Source organism: Equus caballus, chromosome 14 (genome assembly GCF_041296265.1).
Source record: "Equus caballus isolate H_3958 breed thoroughbred chromosome 14, TB-T2T, whole genome shotgun sequence".
NCBI lineage: Eukaryota > Metazoa > Chordata > Mammalia > Perissodactyla > Equidae > Equus > Equus caballus.
This window is the reverse complement of record NC_091697.1, coordinates 59379798-59394222: the sequence shown is the minus strand read 5'-3', so window position 1 is coordinate 59394222 and position 14425 is coordinate 59379798. Positions and strand designations below refer to the sequence as shown.

The following is a 14425-nucleotide window of genomic DNA, read 5'->3' as shown; positions in this document are numbered from 1 at the left end:
AAGACCAACCTGCGGATAGTATTAGCTAAACAAAGTTGTTGGGGATGGGGTAATATATTCAATACTTAGTGTATGATTGCTTGTACATATTATACATTCCCTGCTTCAGCAAACCTTGAGTATAGAGTTTCTTTCAGTCAGACCTGGAATTAGGTCTCTCACTCATGTGGTTTCAATTAAGTTCTGTTAAAAATAGCTCGTAATATAAGCATTTTCATTTTTAGCGCTTCAACAACTTTACTACTTTTAGTCCATAGAAAGGATAAACTTTGGGAAAAAACAATCAAAGGAAGTTACATAGTACTCTGGTGATGGCTCTTTATAGATAGCTGGAATCATCTATTTAGTGTACAGTCTTCTAATATAAGCTATCTGTTCTTATTTTACAACACAAATACATATGTATTGAAGAAGCATAAAGAAAAATATTTCCTTCTTAACTATTAAAGGTAAATTACAAGAATCTCAGTAGAATTTCAACACCAGGATATATCACAAATAATTAGAGGTTTCTGATCTTTGAATTTCATGCAATTTCAGGCAGACATTTTGCTTCACAGACTTTGACTTCATATTCATGTCTTCAAAGTAGTTTAAATTCAGCCACAGCTGCTACATCCTGCCATTTGTTTTTATTATAATATCTGGAGAAAAAAATATAGCAATAGATTACTTCATATACATCACAAGCAGGTGTCCCATAGTTACAAATAACCAGTCCCTGAAGGAACGAACTCTTTTTTTTTTTTTTTGAGGACGATTAGCCCTGAGCTAACTACTGCCAGTCCTCCTCTTTTTGCTGAGGAAGACTGCTCCTGAGCTAACATCCGTGCCCATCTTCCTCTACTTTATATATGGGACACCTACCACAGCATGGCGTGCCAAGTGGTGCCACGTCCGCACCCAGGATCCAAACCAGGGAACCCTGGGCCGCCGAGAAGCGGAACGTGTGAAGTTAACCACTGTGCCACTGGGCCGGCCCCTGAAGGAGAAAACTCTTGATGCCCAGGCCACTCTAGTTTCACCCAGTCAAGCCTTAGGAAACAATTCCAGAGGCCATTGGAAAAAAAAAAGGAATAGCTGGCTCACTCCTTCCTGAACATGCTGAGAACACTTCTCTTTGGAGACACAAAGAGACCTGCTCAATAACATTCCAGTGGAAAGTGTAGCAAAGACAGCTGTCTGGGGCCATCATAAGGCCTCTAACCCCTGCCTTGTAACCTGGAGGAATTGATCCAGTTGTGCTTCTCATCCCTGCCTCCTCAGCCACCACCCAGGAAGAAGCCTCTCACATTTTCCTACCCACCATTCCTTTGCATTCTCCTACTCTTTGTTGTAGCTGAACCCACGTTCTTCCCAGTACAGAATTCTGGGGCTTCCCCCCATATCTTGTACCAGGAGATCCAGAGTAGAGGCAGCTTTACCTACTCCCATTGCCACTTTCTTACTAAGATACACGTCTTCCCCTGGCCTAATCAGCCTATATCAATGGTTCTCAAACTTCGTTGCACCTTAGAATTACCTGAGCTTTTAAAAATCCTTGATATCCAGGCCATACTCCATACCAATTAGATCAGAATCTCTGGGCAAGGGACTCAAATATCCAGGAAAGTCTGATGTGCAGCTAAGTTTGAACACGAGACCTATATTTTTGCTATTCAAAGTGTGGCCCATGGACCAGTAACTTCATCATCACCTAGCAGTTTATTAGAAATGTAGAATCGTGGGCTCCATTCCAGACCTACTGAATCAAAATCTCCATTTTAACGGGATCCTTAAACAATTCACGACTGTATTAAAGTTTGGGAAGCACTGGCTATTCTACCCTCTACTCCTCCTTACTGTTGTCTTTACTGACCTCAGACACTGTCTGCTCATTTATTAAAGGCTTTGGAAACTGGGCCACAGTCATCCTCTGCATACCAACTTTTTTTTTTTTTGAGGAAGATTAGCCCTGAGCTAACCACCACCGATCCTCCTCCTTTTTGCTGAGGAAGACGGGCCCTGAGCTAACATCCATGCCCATCTTCCTCCACCTTATATGTGGGACGCCCACCACAGCATGGCATGCCAAGTGATGCCATGTCCGCACCCAGGATGTGAACCAGCGAACCCTGGGCCGCCAAGAAGCAGAATGTGCGAACTTAACCGCTGTGCCACCAGGCCGGCCCCTGCATACCAACTTTTGAGTAACTTCCTATTGGGTAAACAGCCCATTCAACTACCTAGTCTCACCTACCCCTGCTTAGCCTTCATACTTCCAGGGCTATGTCCTATATTTTCCCCTGACATCACCTAGAACGCATAATTTCTGATACTTCACAATACAAGAGACTCAGGAGTCATCCTCTAACTATCCTTCTCTTTCACTACCCTGTACTAGTACCTAATCAGCCACTAAGCCCTGACAATTATACCAATAAACATTTTTAGTTTACACTGGTTCTAAACCCCCAGATTTCCTGAATAAAATCACTGAAGAAGCAATGACCTGGGAATTTGCATCATTTTTTAAAAATTCCCTAGGTGGTCTGAGTACCACAATTTGAGATACAAAGCTCAGATCCTTATTTTCTCAACTTTGTTCATCAGGACTTTTGCAAAACTCCCAGCTGATCTTTCTGCTTCCAGGTTCATTTCTTTGCAAATTACTCCACACTTCTAGCCAGAATGATCTAATTAAAAAGCAATTTGCGGGGCTGGCCCCGTGGCCGAGTGGTTAAGTTCGCGCACTCCGCTGCAGGCGGCCCAGTGTTTCGTCGGTTCGAATCCTGGGCGCGGACATGGCACTGCTCGTCAGACTACGCTGAGGCAGCGTCCCACATGCCACAACTAGAGGAACCCACAACGAAGAATACACAACTATGTACCAGGGGGCTTTGGGGAGAAAAAGGAAAAAATAAAATCTTTAAAAAGCAATTTGCCCAGGATACAGTCAAAAGTCAGTATGGCATAGGAGGCTCTCCACGATCTGACCCCTGATTACTACTCAAGACTAAGTTCTCAGAGAGTCCAATCTCTACTCCAGCCGAACATAACTACTTTCAGTTCCTTAACTACCCGAGGATGCTTTAAAGCCTCTGTGCATTTATTTATGCCGGTGCCTCTGCCTAGAAGGCCTATGCTCAGCATACCCCTGAGGGCTTCAGGTCATCCTTCAGAGCATTTCCTATCTTCCCTATGTACCCCAACAGGGTCTCACATATAACTCTATGAAAGCACCTGTGCCTCCTCTGGACTTGTATTACGTATCTGACTTCCTCTCTGAGCTACGAACTTCATAAAGACAACTATGTCTTTATCTTAATATTACCAGCAACTAACTGCATGTAGCACATGACATATAGACTCAATAAATATTTGCTGAATGAATGAACCAAACAACTGCAGAACTTCATCTTTTTATTCTATAGCTACATGACACCAAATCAACAGGCTTAAAAGGTCTCCATGATGTCAAGTTTGATTTCTTTTTCCCCAACAAACTAACTGGCATACTTCATTTCTGTATTTGTATTAGATCAATGTGTCTGTGTCAAGGACTACACTTAACTGATATATTTTTTACATGAGATAGCATAACCAAATCTATCATCAAATACAGTAACGTAGCACATATTTTAGGTTTGTTGTAAATTAATAAAAACAAAGGAATAGTTTTCAAAGAGAGAAAAGGAAATGTAGTGAGCTAGACTTCAGGAATTAACCTAACCTATAGAAGCAAATAATAATTATTGTAAAACGAATAATGAATATTCTACTACCAGCTTGAGATATGAATTTATAACACATCATTTATCATCTCTTCTGGAAATCAAAATAAAATATAAATCTTAAAATCTTACTATAAGGATAGCTACAGGTTCTGTCTGATTTTCCAAAAGGTATTGTTAGCTTGGAAGTGTTCCCTGACACTTCAAAGCAAAGTTAAAAGTATCCCCTCCTGGGTTCTTATAATGCCTTGTTCTACTTCTAGCTTATCACCTTATAGAGAACACTGTGACTATTTCATCACTAGTCTGTAAACCCCAGAGAGCTATGGTTGTACTCATATCCTAGCTAATATTGCAGTGCCGAATGCATGCTTGTTGGACAAATTAAAGTACCAATATATTAAACATCCATTGCTATAACTGTAAGAAGTACAAAGCGATGATTGCCCAAGCCTTTTCTTGGCACAAAAAAAAAAGTCTCTGTTTAAGTAGAATACAGAAGCCCAATGTGCAAAGCAAAGAGAAGTAAAACTGCTTTGTCTGGCTGGATGAACTGGGAAACTCAGAGCCCTATCTACTGTACCCACCATCTCCTATTTGACAACCAACCAGTCAAATTACTGAAAACTGAGAAAGCTAAGCAGTAGTTCTAATTCAGCCAGTAATTAGCTGTGTGAACGTGGGCAAGTCACTTATTGATTTGGCCAGGTCATTTTTCTCACATGTAAAATGAGCAAAATAGATTAGATCATTATATGCTTTCAAATTTTAGACCTTATTGGATATCCCTTTGAGCGGTCATCAAATTGCAGATTCCTGTGCCATATCTCTAGAGATTATAATTTACCAGGTCTACAGTGATTCTGGTGCAGGTAGTCAGAGGACCACACATTGAGAAACCTTGGGCTAGATGTTTACTAAGGCTCTTCTGTCTGTCTGTCACCATTCTTGGACCTCTTCTTGCCCACACCACCTCCTCTCTCACATCTTTTTTGGACTCCTATAGTGGTGTACTTTCACCAAATTTTTTCTTTAATCAGCATAGTGCCAGTTATTAATGAACAAGCAGCATACTGAACAGGGGTCCTAGACTATCAAAAGCGAACCTCACTCTGTAGTCCTGATTAGATTACTGCCAAACTAGCTAAAATGTTAAATGCCAGCACTAAAAATAGGCTGCTGCATGTTTAAAATAACATGACCACCAGTTAGCTTGTGGCTTTGCTATTTTTACTAAAGGAAAGGAGAGACAAGTGGCCAGAGGTTGAAAGGTAATTACTTAAATGAACAGGCTGCTAAATAAGGTGAGAGCCTAGAAAGAAGCCAGGAGGTGGCACAATTGATTCAACATGCATCAGGGGGTCTTTCTGTAAATTAAACTAAAAATTTTGGTCTGAACACTCAAAAGAACTTCCCAGACACATTTCTGTTTTGATTTATTGCACATTTAAACCCAGAATTGTGACATTAGCTGATGTCATAAAGAAAGATGAAAGGCCATAAAGATCAAATTAAAGAAAGTTTCCCTATTTTTACATTTTAACTTTTTACTAAAGTATAGCATACACACAGAGAAGTACACATAGGTGTACTGTACGGCTTGATGGGTTTTCACAAATTTAACGCACTCATGTAACCAGCATTCAGATAATGAAACAGAACACTACCAGCACCGTAGAATTCCCTCTTATAATCCTTTCGAGTTCATACCCCCACCCCAACAAGGACACTCACTATGGTTATTTCCATCATAGTTTAGTTTTGCCTACTTTGTACTAAATATAAGTAATATTAAATGCACTCTATTGTGTCTGACTCCTTATGTGAGATTCATCAATATTGTTACATGTAACTGTACATTGTTGATTCTCACTGCTATATAGCACTCCAAAGAATGAATATATCACAGCTTTTTTTATCCATTCCACTGCTGATGGCCATTTGGATAGTTTCCAGTTTGGGGCTTTTATCAACAGAGCTGCTACGAACATTCTAGTATACATCTTTTGATGAACATATGTACATATTACAGTTGGATATATTCCTGGAAGTGGAATTTCTGGGTCTCTTTGCACCTCAGCAAAATTTCTAAGGGTCCAGTGATACAAGAGATATGTCTCCTAAGGTAAAGGATAAGTTGTCGCATCTGGCCCCTCCTATAACAAAAAAAGAGGCACAATGCATAGTGGGCCTTTTTAGATTTTGGAGTCAACATAGTCCTCATTTGAGTGTACTAATCCAGCCCATTTACTAAGTGACCTAAAAAGATGCTGGTTTTGAGGGTCTCAGAACAAAGAAAAGGCTCTGCAACAAATCCTGGCTACTGTGCAAGATAATCTGCCACTTGTACCATATTGATCCAGCAGATCCAATGGTGTTTGAAGTATCAGCGGCAGGTACAGATGCTGTTTGGAGCCTGTAGGTGAATCACAGCACAGGCCCTTAGGATTCTGGAGCAAAGCCCTGCCATCCTCTGTGGATAACTACTCTCTCTCTCTGTTTTTTTTTTCTTTTTTTTGAGAAACAGCTTTTGGCCTGCTCCTGGGCCTTAACAGAGACTGAATGCTTAACCATGAGCCACCAAGTTTCAAAGAGAGACAAGCTGCTCATCATGAATTGTGAGTTGTCTGATGCTTTAAAGTTGGCTGTGAAGAGCAGCACTCTGTTATCATATGAAAATGGTGTCTACAAGATTGGACTCAAGCAGGCTCTGAAGGCACAAATTATACAAGGAAGTGGCCCAAATGTCCATGGCTCCTACTCCTGCTACATTACCTTCTCTCTTCCAGCCTACACTCATGGCATCATGGGGAGTTCTCTACGATCAGTTGACTGCGAAAAAGAAAACTCAGCCTTGGTTTACAGATGGTTCTGCATGATATGCAGGCACCACCTGAAACTGGACAGCTACAGCACTACAGCTGCTTTCTGGGATATCCCTGAAGGAAACTGGTGAAGTGATATCCTCCCGGTGGGCAGAACTTTGAGCACTGCCCCTCGTTATTCACTATGTTGGGGAAGAAAAAATCGTCAGATATACAATTATATACTGATTCATGGGCTGTGGCCAATAGTTAGGCTGGATGGTCAGGGACTTGGAAGGGACATGACTGGAAAATTTATGACAAAGAAATCTAGGGAAAAGGCATGTGGATAAGACTCTCTGAATGGGCAAAAAATGTGAAGATATCTGTGCCTCATGTGAATGCTCACCAAAGGGTGAGCTCAGCAGAGGAGGATTTTAATTATCAAGTGGATAAGATGACCTGTTTTGTGGGTACAAGTTAGCCTCTTTCCCAAGCCACTTCTGTCATTGCCCAATAAGATGATAAACAAACTGGCTACGGTGGCAGGGATGGAGGTTATGCATGGGCTCAACAACATGGACTTCCACTTACCAAAGTCAACCTGGCTACAGCCACTGCTCAGTACCTAATCTGTCAGCAGCAGAGGCCAGTACCTAGTCCCCATTATGGCACCATTCCCTGGATTGATCAGCCAGCTACCTGGTGGCAGGTTGATTACATTGGACCATTTCCATCAGGGAAGGGGAAGCATTTTATTCTTACTAGAATAGACACTTAAACTGGATATAGATTTGCCTTCCTGCACACAATGCTTCTGCCAAAACCACCATCCAAGGACTTACAGAATATGTTATCCACCATCATGGTATCCCATATAGCATTGCTTCCGATCAAGGAACTCACTTCACAGCAAAAGAAGTATGGCAATAGGCCCAAGCTCATGGAATTCACTGGTCTTACCATGTTCCCTACCATCCTGAGGCAGCTGGTTTGATAGAATGGTGGAATGGCCTTTTTGAAGACTCATTTACAGCACCAGCTAGCTAGCAATACCCTTCAGGCTTGGGGCAAGGTTCTCCACAAGGTTGTATATGCTTTGAATCAGCATCCAATATGGTGCTGTTTCTTCCATAGCCAGGATTTACAAGTCCAGGATCGAGGGGTGGAAATGGAAGTGGGATCATTCAATATTACCCCTGGTGACCCACGAGCAAAATGTTTGCTTCCTGTTCCCATGACTTTACGCTCTATGGCCTAGAGGTCTTAGTTCCAAAGGGAGGAATGCGTCCACCAGGAGACACAACAGTGATTCCATTGAACTGAAAGTTGAGACTGCCACCTGGCCACTATGGGCTCCTCATGCCTCTGAGTGAACAGGCAAAGAAGGGAGTTTTACTGTGTTGGCTGTGCGGATTGATCCTGATTTCAAAGGGGAAATTGGACTACTACTCCACAGTGGAGGTAAGGAAAAGTATATCTGGAGTACAAGAGATCCCTTAGGGCATCTCTTACTATTGCCATGCCCTGTGATTGAAGTCAACGGAAAACTACAACAACCCAACACAAACAGGACTACTAATGGCTCAGACCCTTCAGAAACGAGGGTCTGTGTCACCCAACCAGTTAAAGAACCACGACCAGCTGAAGTGCTTGCTGAGGGCAAAGGGAATACAGAATGGGTAGTGGAGGAAGACAGTTATAAATACCAGTTACAACCACATGACTAGTTAAGCAAATATCTTTGTTTTCTTCCCTGTCTTATCCCCATACTATCTAACATAAGATGCATTAATAATAGTCAAATTTATATCACAGTACTCGAATTATGGGATATCAAGGAGAAGAGTAAACTTCACCCAAGGATTCTGCATCCTCTTCTAGGGAAGGAGTTAGCATATTTTTGGTTGTTTGTAGGAGAGTTGTATTAGATTACACAGAAGTGTGACTTTGTTATTGTCTTTATTTGGGGATTAAATACAGTTTAAGGAAATGTGTGTTTAGAAGCCTTGAAAGATTGAATTCCTCTCCACCACTTGGTAGCAGTATGATCTTGGACAAATTGCATACTACTTTAGGCCTCAGATTCTTCATATATAAAATGAGGATAATAGTACACATTCTATCTATCATAAAGTCATAGTGAAAAACAAATGAGATATAATAAGGTGCTTAGCTCAATGCTTTTCATAGAGGAAGTGCTCAACCAACGTTAAGTGAATGTAAAAATATCTCCATATCTTTAAAAAGAATGCTACTAAAAATGAAACTCAACAACGCTAAATTTCAAAAGTTATAAGAGGAAGTATCCTAGATAAATACATTTTAAATCAACAGCATCAGCTAATTTTTCAAAAGATGAAGTATTTGACTTTCAAAAAGTTATTTTACTCAGGTTCTGAAACCAATTAGTGTCTGGAGTGGAGTAACCATTTCATAAATGCTTTGTATTGTTAATATCTATGAAATGTGAATATTGAGACTATTTATCTTTGAAATAAAACAACATACAAAAGTAGTACTGACCAAACTTTTTACAACTTTATCATTTTCGCTGTGTGCAAGAACCCCCAGAAGACAATTTATAACTGCCCTTCCTGTGTATATAAGGAATTTACAATGAAAAAATGTTTTATATCTTCCAAAAAGTAGGCTCCGTATTCATACTATAGTACCTTGAGGAATATCTTTAGGAGGAGAATATGTCTTCTTCTTTACAATAACACTTTTACTTTTCACTTGTCTAGTTCCTGGTGATGCTCTAATAATATAACAGACTTCTGATGTTTTTGAAGGAACCTGAGAAAGAAAAAAAAAAAAGCAGATATTTCAGAATTTTTCCTTCCAGGTCTGCCTGTATGTTGTTTTATTTCAAAGATAAATAGTCTCAATATTCACATTTCATAGATATTAACAATACAAAGCATTTATGAAATGGTTACTCCACTCCAGACACTAATTGGTTTTCAAACATTTGCTTATTTTCAAACATTTTGCTTATTTAATACTCACAAGAACCAGGCAAGGTGGATTATATTATCCCCATTTGTAAAATGAAGAAACTTAGGTTCACAGAGGTTGGACAACTTATTTAAGGACAGAGAGATAGTAATGACAGAGTTGAGATTCAAGCACCACAAAGTGGGAGAGAAAGTTTACATGATTTACTGAACTAAAACACAAATTTAAATTTAATTCTGTGTCAAACACTAAATTTCTTTGATTTCCCAATTCAGTTAATTTTGACAATTTCCTATCAAGCAGTCTCTTGAATAAAGAAATACCACATCTTTCAGAAGTGACATATCTTACTTCTTAGAACTCAGAAGTAGAGATATGTATTTATCAAGGGCTACCCCATTTTAAAGAAAGCCTGCATGGAAACCTCTTCTACTGTAAAATTCATATCATCCTCTGTGGTGTACGTCTGCTATTTTCCTGCCCAGCATTCATTTTCCATCCTTCTGGTACTAAATAGTACTACAGTTTTCTTGGAAGAATCTACTCATTCTACCAGCCTGCACACCACTCCTTCCTTATAGATCAGGTGGAGCTGAGAACATTTCTGAGCACTGAGATGGCCACATGACCCAGCCTAGCCAATCAATGTATTCCATGCCCCTGGACATAGTGACTGGCTCAGACAAGGACACTGTAAATGGGCCAGCAGGAAGAAGGAAATGCTGAACCTGATATTCTGGTACTAATCCAGAATCCTTAAAGGGGTCCAAAGTGGTCCCAGATTGATACCCAACCCTAGCTATAGCTTTTGTAGTAGAAACAGATCAAATCCTCTTAGGAAGATGGGATCCCCAATTTGGGCCCATAAGATTCTTATCAAATAAGAGCAAGGAAATAAATGATAAAGGTCAAGGTCAGTGTCAGAGTTGTTCTTCAAGATTCAGCTCAGAATATTTCCAAACAGAAATGATGGCCAAAGCACATTTCACCTTCTCCTATAGTTTCATTATAACAACAATAAAGGAAGTACCAAACTCACGAGAAATCAAGCTAACACGTGTAAGACCGTACAGAAATATCAAACAATGGATTTAAGCCGCCAGAACATCAGATATTAGAACTGTCAAATCAGAGAGAATAACAATGTATGAAATGATTAAAAAATTAACCACTGAAATCTCACAGATGAGCAAGTAATAAGAAACTATCAGGCACAAAAAGCAGATTTGAAAAAAAAACGAGAACTTCTTGAAATGAAAAATAAAATTCTTGGGGCCGGCCCCGTGGCCAAGTGGTTAAGATTGAGCACTCCGCTTCGGCGGCCCAGGCTTTCGCCCGTTTGGATCTGGGGCACGGACATGGTATCACTCATCAGGCCATGCTGAGGCGGCATCCCACGTGCCACAACTAGAAGGACCCACAACTAAAATATACAACTATGTACCAGGGGGATTTGGGGAAAAAAAAAAAAAAGACGATTGGCAACAGTTGTTAGCTCAGGTGCCAATCTTAAAAAAAGAAAAATTGCTGAAATAAAAAATTCAGTGGGAGGCTTAAGCAGTAGAAATGACAGCTGAAGAGAGAATTAATGAAGAAATTACCCAGAATACAACAAATAAATGTAAAATATTCAAGAGAGGTTGAAAGATATGGAGGATAGAAAGAGGCTTAACATGCTAATTACCATTCCAGAGAGAATAAAACAGGTAACAGCTAAGAAATTTCACAAATTGATGAGAGATATGAGTCCACAGATTCAGGAAGCCCAATATCTCAAGCAAAATTAGAATTAAAAAAGAACAGCAAACAAAAATGTTAATCAATTTATATACACATTCCAGTGAAATTATACCATATCCAAGATAAGGAGAACTTAAAAGAAGCCAGAAAGAAAAGATATATCAGTCCCCAAGACTACCATTAGGCTCAACAATTTGCTAAAAGGACTCAGAGGATTCAGAAAAGCTGTTATACTCCCAGTTATGGTTTATTACAGCACAAGGATACAGAATAAAATCAGCAAAGCGAAAAGGCACATAGAGTTGAATCCAGAAGGACAAGCTTCCAGTTGTCCTCTCCAACTTGAGTCACATGGACAGCATTTAATTCTTCCATATGCTAAATGTCGGCAACCAGGGAAGCTCAGTGAGCCTTGACATTAGAGTTTTTATTTGGAGTCAGTCACATAAGCATGTGGGGCCTGTGTGATTGACCTGAGCTACTCAGACCCCAGTCCCCCAGAGGTCAAACTGATACAAGGTGGCCCAAAGTCTCAGGCATTAGGGTGTTTACCATAAATCACATTGTTATCAGAAACTATCTGGCTGTGGCTCAGGACATACAAAGACACTCTTATCAGGCAGCATACTTCAAGGGCTCAGAGGTCATCTCCCAGGAGCCTTGCCCCAAGACAGTCCTGAGGATCTTGGGAATGTGCAGGCTTGCTGAGCTAACCCTTTCCAGCATACATATAATTTACAAGGAATGAAAGTTAGACTAACATGGGCCAGCCCAGTAGCACAGCGGTTAAGTGCACACATTCTGCTTTGGGGTCCAGGGGTTCGCTGGTTGGATCCTGGGTGCGGACACAGCACCGCTTGGCACGCCATGCTGTGGTAGGTGTCCCATGTATAAAGTGGAGGAGGATGGGCACGGATGTTAGCTCAGGGACAGTCTTCCTCGGAAAAAAGAGAAGGATTGGCAGCAGTTAGCTCAGGGCTGATCTTCCTCAAAAAACAAACAAAAAAAGAAAGTTAGACTAACAGAAGAGTCGCAAAAGCAACATGGAAGTCAGAAGACAGTGGAACGATACCACTGATCAAAGAGCAGAGAGAAAAATCACTGTCAATACAGAAGTATGTACCTAATAGATGCGGAAAAAATATTTAATAAAAATCATATTCACATCATAGTGAACTAGAAATATGGGGAAGTTCTCAACCTAGTTAAGGATGTTGGTGGTCTTGTGTATTGTTTCTCAAAGATTTTTGGTTTTCCTTGGAGAAGATGCACTCTCTGGCTCCCTTGTGGTTTAGTAAGGCCACGTGACTATTTCTGGCCAGCAAGTTTTTTTTTCCTTTTTCAAGTGCAATGCCTTTTAATACACAGTAAATAAGTACATGATACAAAGTGATACTTTGACATCACAGTTTCAGACGAAGACATTCCCCCAATTTATTCTATGTTTCTAGGTAGAAATTATGATGTGGAACACATTTGAATTGTGCACTGTATTTGGAGAATACATAATGTTTTACTCTGTATAGCATTTCATATGTCTCTTCAGTCTATCGTCTATGCACACTTTTCCCACATGTTTCAAAGTATTTTGCTGTTTAGTCTTTTAAAATTTTTTTTTTTATTTTTTAAGGATTGGCCCTGAGCTAACATTTGTTGCCAATCTTCCTGTTTTTTTTATCTTCTCCCCAAAGCCCCCCAGTACATAGTTGTATGTTTTAGTTGTAGGTCCTTCTAGTCCTGCTATGTGGGATGCTGCCTCAGCACAGCTTGATGAGTGGTGCCAGGTCCACACCCAGGATCTGAGCCTGTGAAACCCCAGGCTGCCGAGGCCAAGTGCGTGAAATTAACCTCTTGGCCATGGGGCCAGCCCCTGATGTTTAGTCTTTACTTTTCCCTCCAGGCATTTTATGTGTGTTATAACTTTATTTTTGTGTTGGCTTAAGTGAAGCCCTCAAAAATCTTAAAAAATTGGTAAAGAAAAATATAATATCACCTTTAAAGAATAACTCATTTGCATCTTTCCTCTCCCAACCCCCACCAAATATTTTTGTTTGTTTGTTTGTTTTTGTTTTGGTGAGGAAGGTTGGCCCTGAGCTAACATCTGTTGCCAATCTCCCTCTTTTTGCTTGAGGAAGATTTGCCCTGAGCTAACATCTGTGCCAACCTTCTTCTATTTTGTTTGTGGGTGCTGCCGCAGCATGGCTTGATAAGCAGTGTGTAGGTCTACACCCGGGATCCAGGCTGGCGAACCTGGGCCATCGAAGCAGAGCAGGCAAACTTAATCACTACACCACTGTAGCCAGTGAGTTTTGAGCAGAAGTAATGAATGTCATTTCCAGGCTAGAATGTTTAATTGCCAAGGTAAGAAGACCTTTCAGAGCTTTCTTTTTTCACTAGCATAGTTTCAAGCAATATTCAAGATGGTGGCTGCTCTGTCAGCTACAATGAGCAGAGCCCTTAGTCAACCCAATGGAGGTATAGCATAAGCAAGAAATTAACCTTTATTGTTTTAGCTGCTAAAATCTTTTGAGTTATTTGTTACCACAGCTTATTCTGCTTAGTACAAGTTATCTATAAAATAAGTTGCACAAGCTTTAATCTTAACAGTGATTCTTTGAAAAAAATTTCCCTTAAGATCCCACATAAGAAATATGTTATACTGGAGGTCTTATCCAGGACAATAAAGTACAATTCACAGGGAAGAAATAAAATTGTTATTATTCACTTACGATATGATTGTCTACATAGAAAATCCAAAAGAATCTACAGACATATATTAGCATTAATAAGATTTAGCAGGGTTCTGGTGATAAACAAATATGCACAAATCAATTGTATTTCTATACTCCCTTAGTGAAAATTAGAAAATGTAACTTACAAAAAGATATAATTTACAATAGCATCAAATAATATAAAATACCTAGGAATATGTCTACCAAAAAAATGCAAGATCATTCTGGTTATGATAAAAATCTATTGAAAAATATTAAAGAACACCTAAATATATGAGGAGATATACTACATTCATGGAAAGAAAGATTTAGTAAAGATGTTAGTTCCAAAAAATAAAAATAAAAGTAGAGGAATGAATGACACAAACCTCAAGATAATAGTTACTTATAGGAGAGAGTGAATGGAATCACGGTGAGACTCATTGGTTGTAAGGGGGGTACAAATTTGTAATGTTCTATTTCATTGTTTGCATGG

The 14425-nt window shown here is 39.8% G+C and overlaps 1 protein-coding gene across 2 annotated transcripts in view; it reads right to left on the bottom strand.

The window, feature by feature from the left end:
- Positions 1–217: 217 nt before the first annotated feature.
- Positions 218–14425, bottom strand: part of MEIKIN (meiotic kinetochore factor) — a 97168-nt gene continuing 82960 nt past the window's right edge. For both annotated transcript variants that reach the window (XM_023617742.2, XM_070234432.1), the window contains 2 exons: positions 9193–9316; positions 218–644 (listed from right to left, as the gene is read on the bottom strand). In XM_023617742.2, the coding sequence (XP_023473510.1) occupies positions 613–644; positions 9193–9316 (156 nt within the window). In that variant the 3' untranslated portion in view covers positions 218–612. The remainder of the gene's footprint in view (positions 645–9192; positions 9317–14425) is intronic.